This window comes from Hippoglossus hippoglossus, chromosome 14, assembly GCF_009819705.1.
Source record: "Hippoglossus hippoglossus isolate fHipHip1 chromosome 14, fHipHip1.pri, whole genome shotgun sequence".
In the NCBI taxonomy this organism is placed as follows: domain Eukaryota; kingdom Metazoa; phylum Chordata; class Actinopteri; order Pleuronectiformes; family Pleuronectidae; genus Hippoglossus; species Hippoglossus hippoglossus.
Window position 1 is genome coordinate 2,518,968 of NC_047164.1, and position 18,526 is coordinate 2,537,493.

The 18,526-nt window shown below is 42.8% G+C and overlaps 2 protein-coding genes across 3 annotated transcripts in view; one reads left to right on the plus strand and one right to left on the minus strand.

Annotated features, from left to right (window-relative positions):
- Positions 1 to 201: 201 nt before the first annotated feature.
- cldn2 (claudin 2) lies at positions 202 to 2,737 on the minus strand. Of its 2 annotated transcripts, none has more exons than XM_034605825.1 (2): positions 2,204 to 2,737; positions 202 to 1,458 (listed from the first exon to the last, which is right to left on the minus strand). In XM_034605825.1, the coding sequence occupies exon 2, from the start codon at positions 1,453 to 1,455 to the stop codon at positions 640 to 642; it is 816 nt and encodes a 271-aa protein (XP_034461716.1). In that variant the 5' UTR covers positions 1,456 to 1,458; positions 2,204 to 2,737; the 3' UTR covers positions 202 to 639. The 2 variants fall into 2 exon arrangements, with proteins under 2 accessions (XP_034461716.1, XP_034461715.1); XM_034605824.1 differs by having other exon boundaries at positions 202 to 1,463; positions 2,203 to 2,737.
- A 5,352-nt stretch (positions 2,738 to 8,089) lies between these two features.
- Positions 8,090 to 18,526, plus strand: part of clip2 (CAP-GLY domain containing linker protein 2) — a 31,548-nt gene continuing 21,111 nt past the window's right edge. Inside the window, 3 exon segments of the mRNA XM_034605595.1 lie at positions 8,090 to 8,857; positions 11,134 to 11,356; positions 17,052 to 17,557. Of these exon segments, the coding sequence (XP_034461486.1) occupies positions 11,242 to 11,356; positions 17,052 to 17,557 (621 nt within the window). The 5' untranslated portion in view covers positions 8,090 to 8,857; positions 11,134 to 11,241.

Genomic DNA, 18,526 nt, shown 5'->3' on the forward strand with positions numbered 1-18,526 from the left:
TACGCTCAGTTACATTTTAACGGTTAAACTTCCCGTGAACAAACTGACGATCAATGAGTTCAGTGTGAGAAGAGTTTCACTGGGTTCACATCACTAATGTCAGAGTTGAGTTCCTTTCACTTAGTGTCAGCATTTCAGAGTCTAAATGATTAAAGGATAACAAAAATCCACCCAATGCCATAAAATATAATATCTAATCAACTGTTTTTTACTTTTATATTTATATTTTCATATATTTTATACAAATGATAAACAGATTTATAACTTTTCTACTGAACAATTTAGTTTGTACCCATGTAATACAATAATGTGACATCCTGCGCATTTCAAAATAAGGGTACAGTCTTGAGAGAAGCTGCGGGGAGATAATAAACAGTTACAGTCCCTGTTGTGTTGTTGTTGTTGTTGTTGTTGTTGTTGTTGTTCATCATCTTTTCTGTTCTTCCTCGGAAATGTCACAACTTCTCTTTACTTGACAAATGTTCCAAAAAGCTCAAGAGAATAAAAAGATCCACCAACAGATTAGAGAAGACGAAGAGGCAACGTCTGGTGACGACAACATTGGATTAAATACTTTGTATAAATACAAATCATTGGATGTAAGTTGTCAGTTCAAAGCGTGATGGAGTGGCCGTGACCTCAGACATATCCTGTGATGTCATATCCTGCTGCCGCGGGCTTCTTGGCGCCCTGGACGTGTGCACTGGAGTGGGTGCTGTCGCTGGTATTGCGCACCAGCGTCTGCCCCCTGCTGGGCAGGTTCAAACCCCCGGCCTGCAGTGTGGGGTTGCGGTACAGCTGTGAGGTCGTCCGTACCCCACTTCCGGACATGGCGCCTCCTACAGGATATGGATACCCTCCAGCGTTTCGTCTCCCACGACCACCGTCCTGCTCGTCGCAGCACGACACACACAGCATCGTCCCCCCCAACATGGAGACGAGCGCTGAGGCCAGACCCACGTACAAGCACTCTCCCAGCTCGAACTTCATGCTGGAGGGTACGTTGGGTCTGTAGAAGGTCTGGACCACCTCGTGCGTGGTCCACGACACCGGTATGAGCGCCAGGAAGCCTGCGGTGAGGAATAAGCCGCCGGCAGCACCGGCCACGCGGCTCTTAACCGCAGAGCCCTCCAGGCACAGAGTGCACTGCATCCCCAGGGACGCCATTGCTATTGCAAGGACGGACAGGACGATGGAGATGACCATGAGGGCGCGGGAGGCCTGCAGGTCGGAGGGCAGGGCCAGCATGGAGTTGTAGGTCTCGCACTGGAAGGCCCCGGTGCTCTGATACACGCACTCCATCCACAGGCCCCTCATGTTGGCCACGGCCGTGACGATGTTGGAGCCGATGTGGGCGGAGATCTGCCAGTACGGAAGCACCGTGGCGACCAGGGTTCCCAGCAAACCCAGCAGGCCCAGGAAGAAGCCCATCAGCTCCAGAGCTGCTGACGCCATGACGATGACTGAGGGGGAGGAGACCAAAAACAGAACATAAAGGAGAGATCAAATTATGGAATTAACTTCTTTAAATTCTCAATTTATTCATCAGATTTATATACTGGACTTAAATATTAGGATAATGAAGAAGCGTTTGTAGATAAATTTGCCACTAGTGAGAGTTTTGGGCTTTTTGCAGCCACCAAAGCTTTCTAAGTGGATGTTGCAGGTGTCAGAAATTCCTGTGATCTCAAAAGTACATTAAAGCCAATGTGGAAAAGTTTCCATCAGCATTTCTTTGTCTGTTTTTTTAGATGGAGGAATTACACAAAAACTGCTGAATCAGTTTTGTGGAGGAGTTGGACATGACACAATGCAGACTATGATTTGGCCATGATCTGTTTCTGGGAAACTAAACCCACTTGTTCTATGAGGCAAAGTCCACAAACACACAAACACAACATCGGACGGGTTCAACACCACATGAAAATTACTATTACTAAATCAACACTGCAAATACTGGTATGTAGGTCGTAACAGTTATAAAATCTGCACTGGTGAGTTTCAGCTCGTGACTGGTCCTAAATTTCCAGACTTCCCCCCTTAATGTTTGAATTGGTTTTGTTGCAGTCGATTTCTAGTGCTAATTGCAACACATCAATTAAATGCTGCTAATTGGAAATCAGGATACCTGGATCGTTATCTCACTGACAATTTAACTATTAATGCAAAGTTAAGGAATCAGCGTCACAGTAAGTCACTCACCTGAGTCGGCAGCAGGTTGTGGACGAGCTGCAGCAGCTGAAGTTGCAGGAGGATGAGGATGAGGTGGAGGAGGAGAACGATGATGAAGATCCAGTGGAGGCTGCAGCCTGAGCAGATTCACCACTTCTGATGAAACTGCTCCTGCTTCTTCAGTGGGAGAGAAACTCTACTTTTCTTTCTCTCGCTGTTTCAGACTCTGACTGTTTCCTCAGACATAGTCGCTGCTGCTGCTGCTGCTGCTGCTTTTTAATGTCTCTTACTCGACCGGCTGCTTTGGAGCCAGCAATCACTTTCAGATCATGTGCTATTCAGGAGGAAATACAATCCTTAGTGTTTCATATATGCTGCTGCAGAAGCTACTCGGCTGCTCAGGGTGCAGGACACTGGACACGGTCACAGCCGGTGTTCCTGCACATTGTCTCGCTGACACTCGACTGGGTCTCGCTCAGATGTTCTGCTGTGTTTGTTGAGAGTGAGATGTCTGTCCCTCATCCAGACCTTCACCTCCTGTCACACACACACACACACACACACACACACACACACACACACACACACACACACACACACACACACAGTGACAGTGACACCTCTGACAGTGACACACTCGTCCTCTTTGCCAGTCGGGTTAATCATTCTCTCTCTTTCCTCCAAAACAGACCTTTGGCACAGCATCGGCAGCAGCTCGGTCCAAAAACAAAAACTGGAGCCTGTGAATAAACGTTTCAGGAAATCAGCAGTTGGGTTTAAATCTGTTTCATGGTCACAGATTTGACTTTATTAAAAAAGAACAGAGCTTTGAAATCAGCTATCCTTTCATGTGGGGAAAGAGTGTCTCTGCAGAAACTGCTTGAGAGCGTTTTTTTTTGTATTTTTAATTAAAGTCGGCAAAGAACAACGATGCCCTGAAGCAAAAGGAAGGAGAAATGTTTTAAAATAGTATTTTTTTTTTTTGTTTAATTTAATCTTTGCATTTTTTAGTCATGGGTTTTCTAATAGAGACATTTCAGACACACAGAAAGTGAAGTGTTTGTGTGCTCGTCCTCACTTTCTTATTGTTCTTATTGTTCTTGTATAGATATCAGAGAATTCACGCTATACTTCATCGTACAATATGATCATGAAAGTAGAAAATTACCACTAAAATGTGTAATCAGTGTTTAAATATGATTAATAAATAATTAAAAAGATTTTTAATATTCAATATTGGTTGATCCCAAACTCTCTGACATACTTTATTTAATTCTTTACTTTTATAATAAAATAATAAAAGGGACTCACCTGAAAATTATAACAATAAGCTGGAAATAATATAATGTTTCATGTTTGTAAATGAAATAACAAAAAGTTTAAATGAATTTTGTGATTGCAAATACAATTTTTTTATTAATTTTTATATTTTTTATCATGAATTCATCACGTAAAGACAGAATAATCCTCCTATTTTTATCTTTAGTACATTTAATTTTAGTTTATTAATGTATTTAGATATAAACTCATGTAAATACCATATTTTTTATAATCAAACAATGTAAATATTGAGAATCATTTGGATGAAACCTCAGAGACTCCACACACTGAAAGAAAATAATATTTTTACTTACTGAAAACAAAATGACCTCAACACACTTCAAACATTCATTTTAAAGATGGTAAACAACTTTCTTCAGCGTATAACAGTATTTTCACTCTGCCTTAATAAACTGAGAATTTACAGCTCCTTTAATCCCACCCCGGACTTGGCTGCAGCTTGTGCTTCATCATCCATCAAGTATTTGCAGTTTGAAAAACTTCTGATGAGATTAATTCAAAAAGCATCAAATTATAAAAGAACAAACAAATAGAAATACCCACAGATGAAGGTCCCTCGTAGTCAGAGTCTCATCTAAGACGTTCACGTGTGTGTGTGTAGTTACAGTCGCTCCTGATGAAGTTCCACCCTTTGCTTTCTAATCCCTGCAGCCGGCCTCACATGGCAGCGGCATCATAATGGGATTAGCGTGTAATCCAGTCACTTCCCCTTATGAAGCAGACTGAGAGGGCAACGTCCACACACCCACAAAACACTGAGCCATTATTATAAACCACAGAGGGGCTTTATGTGGGAACGCTGCATATGAATGAGGCAGCTCAGGTCAGGTCCTGTACTGTTGGTACTGAGCTGGAGGTCCGTCACTGAGGATGAATGAAGGAAACACTGAATGTAATGATGCTTAAAGTTAATCTGAACGTCACAAACATACAGATTACATGAATATTTCTTTGTGTTTCCGTGAAAACATGTTTGATTTGGTCTCTTGGCTGTTTGTCCTTTATGATTTATGATTTTTTTAGACTTTTCTCTGCAGAAAATAGATTAAATTAAATGCTAAATGTTTTCCTTGTTCGTGGTCTTTTCTGCAGAACCAGTCAACGATCACATTTAATCCTGGATAATCTCTGTTTTCACACATTTTCATCCTTTATTTCTGGAATCATTGTAAACCTGCCTCCTTTAATCCTCGTCCAGCTGAACTTTCCAACAACTTCTGGTCAGTTGTGGGACAAACAATCCAATATATTGTTCATTTATCACATTTATTTTGCATCATCCTCTCGAGCTCATCGCTTAAGAAACAACACCTTCGGGCAGGGTCTCTCAAAAACTAAAAACAAGCCTATTTCTTTTCATTCTTCACTCAAAAGCAAAAAGAGTCTTATCGATTTCATCACTGATTTTAAACAGTAATCTTTTCTTTTCTCGATTTTTTTTTTTACATTAAGCATTTTCATTCATCTCCTTGTTTTGTTCTCAACAGGAAAACTTAACAACTTTGAAGATCCTCTTGATGTGATTAACTTGTTCTCTCATTGTGGGAACTGACAAATTGTTTCCCATCCCTAACATTCAAAACTGTGAATCTGTCCAATAAGATTTTTCCCTCAGTGAAGATGAGAAGCTAAATCCAACAGCCCCAGACAAAGAGAATCCAGTGTCCACAAACTTTTGACCACATCATATGTAATTTAACCACAGTGCCACCAGAGGGAAACACAGTAATCACTGTTATCAGGGGAACCCTAATTTACTATAATATATACTTTTACAATACTACTTACTATATGTAGTATATATTTATATGAGATAGAAGTTAAAGAAAGAGTTTCACATTTCTTCAATATAAGTGAAAACATGAAAATCCTCAAACAGCAGATACAAGATATTCACCCAAGTGACACCGATGATCTAATCCTGTTTCTATTTATCTAAAAAAATCCAGACTACTTCAATATGTGTAAAGTTTTTACGAGTTAAAACTAAAAAACATGTTTTGAATCCAACTGTTGAGATTTTACCTGAGGAGGATTTTGGTTGGTGCCACTAGATGGTGCTAAAGAACCTTCTGTGTTCCAGCTGCAGTCTGAGGAGTGATGGATGATGGGAAATTAAAAACTTTAAAGTTAGATTCCTTCAACTTTCTGTATCTTTGGCAGAAATGATAAGACTTGGTTTGACGTTACCTGAAAAACAAAGAAGAACGAAAGGAAATAAACCCAAACGTATTCTGACCCTTTAAATCTTTGATCTTCTTATTTATTTCATTGTATTGAATACTACTGAGTATTTATATATAGATAATCTGCTAATCTGTTTTAAAAAGAGCAGAGATTATTTCTACTTCCCGTATGTGATGAGTGAAAATGTATTTTCAACACATTCCACGTCGCAGTCGTCCTCGGCTCCGTGGCCTCGAGGCGACCCTGTCTTAAACGGTCTGTTTATGATGCAGGGCATGCTGGGTAGAGTCGACCTGTTAGTCAGGGGTCACTCGTTGTCCTGTGATGCTGCGGCTGAATGGACACGGACACAACTTTCTCACATTCACCCGCTCAACCTCTGGAGAGGCCGAAAGTCTCAAATGTTCTCCAGAGTCTGGAAAGTTTACGTTTCTGTCTTTTCAGCTATTCCTGCTCTTGAGAATAATAAATGGCTGTAACCCAATGTGTCGTTGTTCATACTTATACTTTAAAGACACAGAAAATTCAACACTGTCAACATCAGTTTCCACAAACGTTTCCCAGAACTGTGTCATTTAAGATATTTTCCATTAATATTTCCACTTGTTGCTACTCCCCCCCCCTCAGTCGTGTTTTCTTACACTTTAACTCAGCAGCGTTTTCATCAGCTCCTCATTCATCAGGTTCCTCAACTAGTCGACTCAACAACATGGAGCCAGTTTTATCAAATGTCAAATATCAAACATTACACAACAGAATCTCTGTACTTACATGTTCAAATATTTGTACAATCCTGTGGACCTGCTGTACTGGGTGATAATATGAACTGGAGATAAACTACACCTTCTAATGTAGAATGACTTCTGCTCAGTTTATTTGTTAATGACCTGATTTTTTCTGATATAAGAGGCAGAAGACAAAATGGAAAATTACAGATTATGCATCTGTGAATATTAATATTTAGCGATCAAAATGTAAAAAGTTGGCAAATATACAATCAATTTCTCGTCTACATAAGCTACTTATATGGGTAGAATATGAGTACTTATATGTGTAGTATACTACTTATATGGGTAGAATATGAGTACTTATTTGGGTAGTATACTACTTATATGGCTAGTATACTACTTATATGGGTAGAATATGAGTACTTATTTGGGTAGTATACTACTTATATGTGTAGTATACTACTTATATGGCTAGTATACTACTTATATGGCTAGTTTACTACTTATATGGCTAGTATACTACTTATATGGGTAGAATATGAGTACTTATATGGCTAGTATACTACTTATATGGGTAGAATATGAGTACTTATTTGGGTAGTATACTACTTATATGTGTAGTATACTACTTAGTAGTGCTTGGTTGATTAGAAAAAAGTATCACAGACTGTGGTGCAACAGTTTCAACGTAATTCTTGGCTTTGACATCAGCGAACTCCCAACATGTGTCCAACCTTTTTATTCCCAGTCTCTGGTCGTTCCCAGTTCAGAGTTACAAAGCACCAGTACAAATAACTGATGTAATATGTACAATGTGAATGGATCCATCTGAAATATCAGCAAATATAGTTTTAATGTTACTGTTACTTTAAATTGAATGACACGTTACTATTTTTGTTGTTGTTGTTGTTGTTGTTGTTATTCTTCTTCTTATTAGTAGTATCATAATTATAATTCATGTTATTTTTAGTATTACTATTACAATAATTATTGTTATTATTATTATGATCATTATTGTTGTTATTCTTCCTCTTATCATTATTATTATTATTAGCAGTAGTACCAGTAGTATTAGTAGTATTACTATCATTATTAGTAGTATAAGTAATATACATGCAGTCCAGCAGGGGGCTCTGTTTCTGTTTCTGTTTCGCGGCAGAGCTGTCAAACTGGGCCCCTCCCACAAGCAGAGAATCTGACCAATCACAGGAGGTTTTAGAAACTGAGTGATGCTGCTCTGACTAATCAAAATATTTAAATCCAACCGGAAACGCCAAAGAGGTCCATATAAAGCAGGATGTGGCCCCGCCCACGTATATTTTGCGTTTCACGTGTAAACAGCTGTTATTTAGACGCAGGTTTATTTATAATTAATATTTTGAATGAACACAAATTGTTTCAGATATCTTAAAGATAATTATAAACAGTTCAAATAGGAACTTCGTACCAGACTTAATTGAGAATCTCCTCTATTTAACGTTTCCTTTCTTACTTACGAAAATATATCGCACTTTTATTTAATTTAAGATCTTATTATAGAACAATAGAAACCACTTTTTAAATCGGCTTATGTGAATTAGTTTTCAAATCACGTTTTATTGTTAATTCTGACTTTTATCATTGCTACGCCAGATGTTTTCCAATTGAAGACGTGCTGTCGAAGGAGGTGAAGAACACGGGGGGTCGCAGGAGGAATGGAGGGATTTCAGTGCGAAAAACGTCATTTTGTGGGGTTTTACTAAAGCCGAATTAACAAAGGGTGTTAACAACAGGAGATACAGTTGACTTATTTTTGGTGAGTCACGTGTATAAACGAGAAAAACCAGAGCGAGTTTAAATCTCCGCATCTCCCAACGCGGTGTGGTCACGGGGACGAGCTAGCCTCGCACACTCGTCTCATCTTTCCCAGCCCCTTTGTTCCGTCTCGCCGGTGGGTTGAGTCAGGGAGGGAGGCTGAGCCACAGCCCCCGCAGAGCCCCAGCACCGCGGGGAGAGCACGCCACCAGCCGCAGGAGGACCGGATCTCACCGTTTCGCCTCGTTTCAGTCCGAGTTCGCGGCTTTTAACCGGAGCCCGGTTGGAGGAAAGTTGGTTTTAAGTCCTGCTGATGCTGCGTTTGTGTGCGTGGAAGCGAGCGGAGCAGCGGAGAGCCGGGGCTGGGCCACTCTGAGCACCGCCACACGTCGGCCACCCTCGCCCCCTGTCCGCCCCTCTCTCCTCCCGGGGAACCGAACCGGCGGCCGTGACCGCTCCGAGCGTCGCTGGCCCGGCTGCGGCTGCTCCCCATCACCCGCCGGAGCTCCACGCCGGCGCTGCCCCTCGGGTCTCTCCGCATCAGCATCCATATTTGCAGCCCAGGGAGTGGCAGCCTCCTCCTCATCCCGGGGACGAACTCCAAGTTGCAGCTTCGAATTTCAAACCCCCCGCAGGTGAGTGGACATCATGTGTGGCCGAGGTTTATTGGGGGGGTGTTGTGTTTCTGTGGCCGGAGGAGAAGCGGTGGAGCCGGAGCCTGGACCACGTTGTCGCAGCTTGCAGCTACAACAATGGATCAAACTGTGTTGCATTTAGTGGAGGTGCATCATCATCCCCTCAGCCTGTTTTCACTGGGATCAGGCGTCATGCATGAGGCCTGTGGGTGGAAACCAGTCTGAGGCCTCGTTCACCACCTAAACCTCAGATAAAACCATCATCCTCCACTGGCTCCATAGCTTTTTATTGCTTTTATTAATGTAAAATGTTATTATCTGCACGTGAGATGCCTGGAATCTGCCCCTTTCTCCCCCTGACGCCCAGGGTCCAGTTGCAAAGCCCCATCCAGATGTGTGTTGTTTATTATCAGCTGTATTGGTGTTATATCTGCCTGATGGGCTCTGCAGTGGTTTGCAGGCCACCGGCCTACATTGTGCTTTTCTGCCATATTCACAGCCTGCGTGTGGAAATTGATAAGTTGAGCATGAGAAGACGTGCACAAAGAAGTGGGGTGTTATTAATGATAATAGACTCACAGTGACTAATGATTAAAAACTGTATTAGTCTTATTGCAATAACATGATTTTAAATGTATTCAGATGGATTTTCAGGTGTTTTATTGTCCAACTGAAGGGAACTAATATACAAATAGTCCAAAACAGACTTAAATACTCTTATTGCACCAAGTCCCTTTGAATTCACTCATACACTCATAGAGATCAGTCCAATAAATATGTCTGATTATTTTCATCAATATTGATTAATTGTTATCTGGGAAATTGGTGAAAGCGTAAATAAATAAACGTTCTTTCTCATTAAAGAAAGAGGGAAATAAATCCTGGATCCGCCCCCTTAAAGGTTCAGTGGGTAAGATTTAGGGGAAAGGATCTATTGGCAGAAATTGATTTTTAAATAATCCCAGTGATGTTTTCACTGGTTTGTTTCATCTAAATTGTAGTAATTGTTGTTTTCTTTACCCTAGAATGAGCCTTTATATTGAAATACTTTATATTTACATCAGGAGCGGCTCCTCTCTGTGGAGGCAGCCATGTTTTTTTACAGTAGCCCAGACTGGACAAACCTTTTGATTTTTTTATGACAACTGAAGCTGCCATAGGTTCCCTGTCATGTTTGGAAGGGGAAGGTGACGTGAGGGCGTGTTCAGCTGCAACATGACACTTCACCACTAGATGTCACCAAATTCTACACACTGAACCTTTAAATCAATAAAATCGGTGACGTAGTTTTTGCATAATCCTGACTAAAGAGCACATACCTCCGTCAAAGCATTTCTCTATGTCCGCTACAATATTTAATGGATTCTTCTGAACCATGTCCCATCCTTACTCCAAGTGTCTCGGAAATCCTTCAGTAGTTTTTGCAAACAAACAAACAGACAAACAAACTAGAATGCCAATCAGGAGAATGCACACGTCCACTAAAGCCCAACAGCCCCTTTAAATCCATCAAGCTGAACCAAACACTCGTCGATATTAGTCTCCCAAATATGCCGGATTTGGTTTTTCATCAAGAACCATGAATTTTAAAAACAAAAACGTGTTATATCTCACAATGTTAAAGAAAGTGATGAAACACACCTGGATTTCCCCCAAAACGTAATGTATACCTTTTCAGCTCTTGTGAAATCTGACAAACAATAAATAAACAAACCAACATGGGGGTGAAAACATAACCTCCTTTGTGGAGCTAACGAAGACTGAACCTATGTCATCTTTGTTCTGTTGGAGTTTCTCTGTGCTCATGCAGCCTTAGGTTGATGATAAATGAGCCGAGGGTTCCCTGCCTTGCTCAGGGGCACAACAGAAGCAGTCTAGTATAGCAATGTGGGACGAAAGCACAGATCTAATAAGTTGCTGTAACGAGCAACCGACAGACATGAGAACATATTCATAGCCAGAAATAAAACCCATAAGGCAAAGTGTTACTTTTCTAAACGAGATGGTGAAATTCATCTGACTCATAAATGTAAACACATCCTGTTACGTCCACCGACGAGGTTTTGTTTTCACCACCAAACCAACTCAGAGATAAATATTTCACATCCTGTCAGCCTCCATTTTCTTGTTCCAGTCTGGTCCAGTCATACAGATGTGGAGGTTTGACACACATGTGGCCACTTGGACCATTTTCCTTATTTGCCTCTTACATATTCTGTCAATTGTTCCCATATGTGCGACGTCCTCATCCCTCCTCTCTCTCTCCCTCCTGACAGCCAAACATGGAGCGCGACAGCCACCACTCCCACGTCTAGTGCCTGATCCACAAGCCTTCATCACCCAGGGAGGAGCTCTCAGGTCCCGGGCCTTCTCCCCGCCACAGAATGAACATGCTCAAGTCCACCGGACTGAAAATCCCTGGCCGCGGGCCCAAGCATTCCAGCCCAGTGGGGAGGACCTCAGCGGGTGCAGCCTCCAGCCCCGTCGTCCCTAAAGACAGTAAGTCACTTCCTCCTCTTGACCCCGTGGAAAACAAGACAGGAATTTCTTTCTCCCACATTTTCCTTCTCATCCCCGGAAGTGGGTCAGACCATGTATTTGTGTTAATGACTCACTGGAGCTCGACTGCGTTAGATGATACACAGAAGCTGTTTTCTTCAGCTTCATCTTCCACTGCAGCTTTTTCTCTTGTTGTAAAGTTACTTCAAACAAATGTGAGTTCTCGTTGGAGTTTTATTGAGAAAAGACAGAAAAACACCGACAGGGACGCAGGTTACTTTTGCGTAGCCTCACGATATCTTTCGTGTTGTCTCGCAATAGTTTCCCGTTCCCGTTACGCAACATCACCATTTATTATAAATGCACAAATGATCAGTCATCTGTCTCTGTGCTGTTGTCCTGAGAACAGTAACTGTTTACTGTCACTAATTATTCAGGTTTTGTTACGAAATCTGGTTCCTACACCACAGCACAGATTTCAGTTTCTTATTTCGGTGCCTGATCTCTGTACTGAAATAGTTGCCCTGCTCACAGGCAACATTAACATCACCACGCGTGTCTAATTAACATTACACTTTAACTCTGGTGGCAACACCCCCTCTACACGGCTCTGGCAGCCTGCAATTACCTAGTGGTGAGCTCAAACTCCAGGGGACACAACAACAAAATGTCTACAGCCAAACATTTGAATGTTCGGCTGTTCTCCACGCGAAAGGATCCCGACACTGGGACGTACAGCAAATGTTGGAATAAATAAATCGAATCTAAATGAATCACCTGGCAACGCACACGATTCATTTGAAATTGAGTGTTCACTCCTATTTGGGTAAAAAGAAACTTCAATGCCCAGCTGTTTAAGGAAAACTGTAAAGTGAAGTGGAGTGTCTGAGATGCAGGATAAGAAAAGTTGGAAAGTATTGAGGGAGAAACTAAAGCTCTGTTGGCTTCCGTCCTTAAAATAACAGAAATATAAGATATGAGCAGAGATGTAATTCATCGTGACTCTGATCTTTCAGCTACTGAATAACAGCACGGCAAAAACACTCACACACACACACACACACACACACACTCACACAGACACACACACACACACACACACACACGTCACTTCTGTTTCTGCTAAATTACAGCTTCCCTTGCAGCTGAAGCAAACGCCCCAGAAGAATAGTCGCCCTTCTTTGGCTGATAGTGCCCTGCTTGTGTGTATGGGAGCCTTTTCATCAGAGGCAGCTACAAGTGAATCATGGTTCACGTTGGATGTGGAATTTCATGGGCTTTTTACATAACAATTACAGCTTCACAAGCTGTTTCCGACACAGGAAGACATGAATCTCACACTGTTTGTGATGAAGTGCAGCCGGCAGCGTTATTACCTCTTCTGGTTTTTTGACATTTTCGCAGATTTCCCAGGGAATAAATCACGGGATCTTGATAAATAAAAATCTGCCACATTTAGGGGACTGTCTACCATTTGGTGCAGATCAAGTGGATTTAAATGTGCTTTCATAAGGCGTGTTGGCTTTTATTCAGCCACTCTACGATAACTAATAGAGCTACACACCTGTAAGTACCAGCAATGTGTAGCTGAGGTAAAGTAATGTGGGTTTAGATATACGGCCTGATTCAGTTTTAGGGGACCTTGGCGGAGGTATGCGCTCCACTGAGTGCAACTCTAGCTTGATGTTATGTTTAGTAATGGTATCACAGGGGCAGACTAAGCTGTGTAGTATTCAAACTACTGCAGTTTATACTGATTGGATGTGAACCTCCTACTTGCTGTGAATGTTGAATTAAATAATATTAAACAAGAAAAAGGAAGAAGAAACTCTAAAGAATGTGTTTTCAGATGATGTCTGTAAATCCGTGAGCCGTCTCATCATAGTACAAATATTCTTTCCGTGCTTTGTTAAATCCTTTAAGAACCGCTGTGAAAGAGAATTAACCCAAATTGCTTTCTCTCATCTGTCCTGAGTTTATGAGGCCTGAAGGTCGTTTTTGTTTCTCCCTGCGTGCGGCGGCCGTAACATCCTGAACTCGTCCATTAACCAGCTCAAAACGTTAATCCCTCCGTGTCGCAGCCTGCAGCCTCGCTCTCGTCAGCTGTTGCTGTCGCCACGTGACCGGCGCTCATCTAAACTCTCGCCTTTTTAACAGTTTTGTTTGGACCATTCGTGAACTCATTAGTTTGCTCACTTCCTGTTTATCAACAGGCACCATGGATGTATTCACTGCTCCCAGCTCCCGATCCTGTGAAGATGCCTTCATGATTTCATAAGGATTCATCACACAGTTTTATCATTTATTAAACTGACGGGAAGATCTACTGTGTTTTAATTATGAAGAGGCTTTGTACTGTGATGATAACGATTAATTCATGGCCTCTTCTTGTTAAGTTTGACATGAAACACTGAGAGAACGTCTGACAGTGCTGAATCCGCAGTGAGTTCACAGAGGGATTATTTTCCTGCCTCGGATCATCTTCACACTGACCCGGCCTCCTGCTCCGAACCTCAACCCACTTGTTTGTTGGTTTTTTGCAGAGAGGAACGCGAGAAGGGGCCAAAGCCTCGGGGCTATCATCCACAAGCTACTTCCTTCAGAGGAATCAACCGCTTAGAGTGATAACTATGGATCAGAACAAACGTGATCACTATAAGCAGTTGATACCATATGATTATATTATTATTCTTATAACTAAATTAGATGTAACTCCTGTCTCTTATCGTATTTGAATTACTTTACAATATGACGTCATTTTCTGACTTCATAGTGACGTCACGATGATGTCATTCCTGCCATCCATCCATCATCTATATGGCTTCTCCTTTTGAGGGTCTCGGACATGGGAACAACATGCAAACTCCACACAGAAAGACAGTGGGACTTGAACCCTCTTGCAGTGAAGAGATATTGCTAACCACTGTACCACAGGGCCACTGTTTCCTGTCGATATCAGCCTCAGGCTGTGTCTAAAGTCCTATAGGATACAGAAATACCTGCATCCTCTAAATGCATTTTTGAACTCTGCACGACGTCATTTTCCTCATGTGGTTACTGATCATATGATGATGAACTACTTTCTGATCTATTGAAGCTTCAGACTGTTTCTCTGTTATTTTAGCGGCGGTGGCTCAGGAGGCAGAACGTGCCCTTGGGCAAGACACTGAATCCTCAGATTCATTCAGCACTGTGTGAATGATGTGCGGTAGAAAAAGTGCTGTGTGTGTATTTTCCATATTATGTTGTGGTTTTTTTCGGATCATATTTTCGTTCAGCTTTGACCTTTTGTCTGTACAACTTTAAAAAGTTGATCATCTGCAGATAAACTCCCATCCACATGTTGTTAGTTATCTGATTTAGGGGAAATTCATTTACGACTCATGGGTAACTCTGTGGGAAAAGACACTGCTCTGACTCTTCCAATGAATTAATAAAGTATGACAATCATAACACAGCGACCCAGTAAATTTAATATCAACACAAATCTATTCTGTTTGGCTCCTTCAGTGGAACCACTATGAATCCACAGTCTTTCTCCACTTTTCTGTCCTTTATACACAGAATGAAATTCATTTCACAGCATTAAATCGTGGATTACTTGCTCAAATTGCTGTATGTTCTGCATATGAAGGATTAATACACTTTATGTTGCGCTGGTTTCCCTTACGGACACACTTAGATTTACCTAAAGGCACAAGAGCGTCTGAAAGCAACAAATTGAAAGAAGTCAGGAACATGGAAGCTCAGCCCCCCCCCCCTCCATCTGTTCCCCTCCGTGCTGCTCAGACCTTTAACGCAGCTGCTGCGACCTGAAGACACCAGATCAACCTCCACTGATCAATAAACTCCATTTAAAACAACAAAGACAACAACTTATATGATCATCATTGTGGAAAATAATCACGAATAAACAGAGTTAAAGAGGCCACAGCAAGTGTGTGTGTGTGTGTGTGTGTAAGTGTAACCAAAGTAGGGAGAGATGAGGGGATAATTGGGGGGGGAGGAGGAGGAGGAGGAGGAGGAGGAGGAAGCTGTGGAGGTTTCATTGTGCCGAGCTGATGAATAGTGGGATTCAGATGGTGGTGGGAGGTGCAGGACAAACACAATAGTGAAAGTAAGGCCTGTGTTTCCAGTCTTCCTTCTGCCCAGGATCCTTTTACCCTCGCTCTCCTGTTGCCCCGGCAACACAGATCATGGGTTCGCTCTGGGCTTTAAACGCTGCTCCGCTTCACGTGAGGCTTCAGTTTAACCCTTAAACTCAAGAGAGTGAACTGTTTTAAACACTCAAATAGAAATATTGGTATCCGCCTCAAAACTTCCTCTCCCCTTCCTCCTACTGTACCGAAGATGAAACCCAGACATCCCTGGTACGGGGGCTGCCATCTTGGAGTGTGAGCTCGACCAATCACAAGTCAGTGTCAGCGGTCATGACGTTTCACTCTTTTTTTTTTTAAAGCATCAGATATGGCTGTCGCTTTTTATTTTAAATTCAAACATTCATTCGAACATGGGGAGGGAATGTAATGACTGGTTTGGAATCAAATGTTGACCTGTGCCAACTTTTAGGAGCTGTCATGTCGTCCATCTTTATTCACAGTCTAAGCCTGTGACGTTCAGAGATGTTATTCTGCATCAAGTCTTTTCTCTTGTCGCTCATGAAGTGAATAAAATGGCCGTTAAGTAGAATCATGATTATCAGCTCGTGACCTCGTGACCTCGTGAGTGTGAACGTTCCTCAGACGCGTCTTCAAACCGCCTCTGGTGCTGGAACCGGATCCAGCTGCACAAACGGCCGGGGGTCAAACACACAGTGACCTCATCCCGATACCGATGCTACACGTCGGACGTCCATTCTGACACACGGCCGATCGATGAGGGAAGCTGAGTCAATATCTTCTCGTGTGAGATTGGACTTGTTTGACCTGCAGTGCTTTCCACATGAGGAACCACATTCCTGTAGAAATACCACAGGCACTCTGTCAGCGAGTTAAAACCCCTTTTGAACTTGTACCCATTTACATTTCTGCAGAATGTGACTCACATCAACAGCATATGGGAGCGATTGGGGCATAAAGCCGGAGCACTGGGCTCCACAAAGCCTCAGGCCCGCTCCCAGGGTGTCGGGGAGTCAGCCCTGGCACCAACCATGCCTGCGCAGACACACACACAGATAAACGCAGCCGACTTTAACAGTGTGCGGTGCAGCAGACCGCGTGCTAATGGTGCCCTGCTCAGTTTACAGGCTGCTGTGGAAAAACACAGAGCTCCAGCTCATCTATGTGTCAAACGGGGGATATCACAGGGCGGCGCGGTGGGGTTAATCACCGGCACGGCACAGATACCATCTCTCTGACCCACTTTTCTGGAGGAATTAGAGTAACGATGCCTAATCTTGCACAAACTGCACTGTTGTGTTGGATGCTGCCTCACGAGCAGGGTTCTTTAACACGGTCGAACAGGATGAGCGGTGCGAGGAGCGATTCTGCCGGACTGTGAATGAGGATCTTCTCACAATGTGCGCAGTGTTTCCAACCTCACGCTCCAGAGAGGAAGGTTTTTATCTGAGAGAAACTGATGATAAGAGGAAAAACTGCTTGAATTTCCCTGCACATGGATTTTTCCTACGTTGGTTTTGAACATTTATTTCTCCCTGAATCCAATAACACGTCATGTTTCTCTTCTTCTTCTTCAGACACTCCACTGAAGCCGACCACGCCGACTAGAATCTCTGAGGAGGGCGACGATGTGTTGGGGGACTACACGATGGGCGAGCAGGTCTGGGTCAACGGTGTCAAACTAGGAGTTATCGCCTACCTCGGGGAGACCCAGTTCGCCCCAGGACAGTGGGCAGGCGTAATACTGAATGACCTAGTTGGCAAAAACGATGGTTCAGTGGGTGGCGTGCGCTACTTTGAGTGCCAGGCCCTCCAGGGCATCTTCACGCGACCCTCCAAGCTCACACGACAGCCGGTCGGAGAGGGGAGCGACAGCCACTCCACTGACTCACAGTCTGCCCAGAACCAGACTCAGCAGGGCGGCGGTGGAGCCCCCGCTGGCCAGCGGGTGGTAGTGACACTCAGAGAGGGCCTGCTCAACAGCACCGTGAGAACGGGCAACGAGTCGGGGTCCAACATGTCCGACAGCGGCTCCGTGAAGAAAGGCGGAGACAAGGACCTTCGGGTTGGAGATCGAGTTCTGGTGAGTGACGGTGGATTTTAAGATTTTTATTCTCTGACAGGAAAAGTCAGGGCAACATCAAAGAAGTGTATGAACGGGTCATTAGAAGATTGTGTTTTTTATGGAGCTGCACCGTTGACATGTCGACTTAACAGGAAAAAATAAAATAGTCCCACTTTTGTCACATTATGGTGACCTTGATACCTCAGACACTGAAGAGAAGCTGTTCACCTGTTTATACAAAGGGAACCTTGCCTCAGTAGAAGCAGCATGAACTGGAAAAATTCAAAATTCAAAGTTTATTAATAGTGAATATATCGCTCTTTCCAAAACGCACCAAATTCAACACTGCACTTCCTTGGGCCCTGAACAGTAAACATGCCAAGTGCGAAGCGTATAAAATTCATTATTTTCAATATAAGAGAGTCACAAACAGACAGAGACAGAGATTTCTGGAATTACATAGATGTAATACAAAGGTATAAACAGGAGTAAACTGAAAGAAACATTTAAATCACATTTTATACCTATATGTGTTTTTAATATACTTTCTGGCCACTTAAAGTCACATTAGTTCATTTATTGAGTCTTTCTTTTGTAATTCCAGACAGATCATATTTCAGACTCCCGTCGCATGTCTAATTACAATTTCATGCAGGTTCCAGCAGAGATGAATTGATGCAGGTTTGAATCCCACGGAGACGTCTGGAGAAATAACATTTTTATCCACTGTGTTATTGCTTATTTTCCCGCGAGTGTGTATATACCATGTTCACAGCGTGGAGTTATTGGCCCCGGGTCACATTGCTCTCCATTAACTGCCGGGCCCAGGGGACAGTTACATCAGATCCTGTGCAGTAGGAAACGGGGGGGCTGGAGGAGCCTTCCTGCTGGTCAATATTGTAAATCACTCCGGATTACTTTCAGCACTTAAGAGAGGGGAGACCACTGCTGACACATTGATCACTGAATCCATCTATTTCCAAAGCC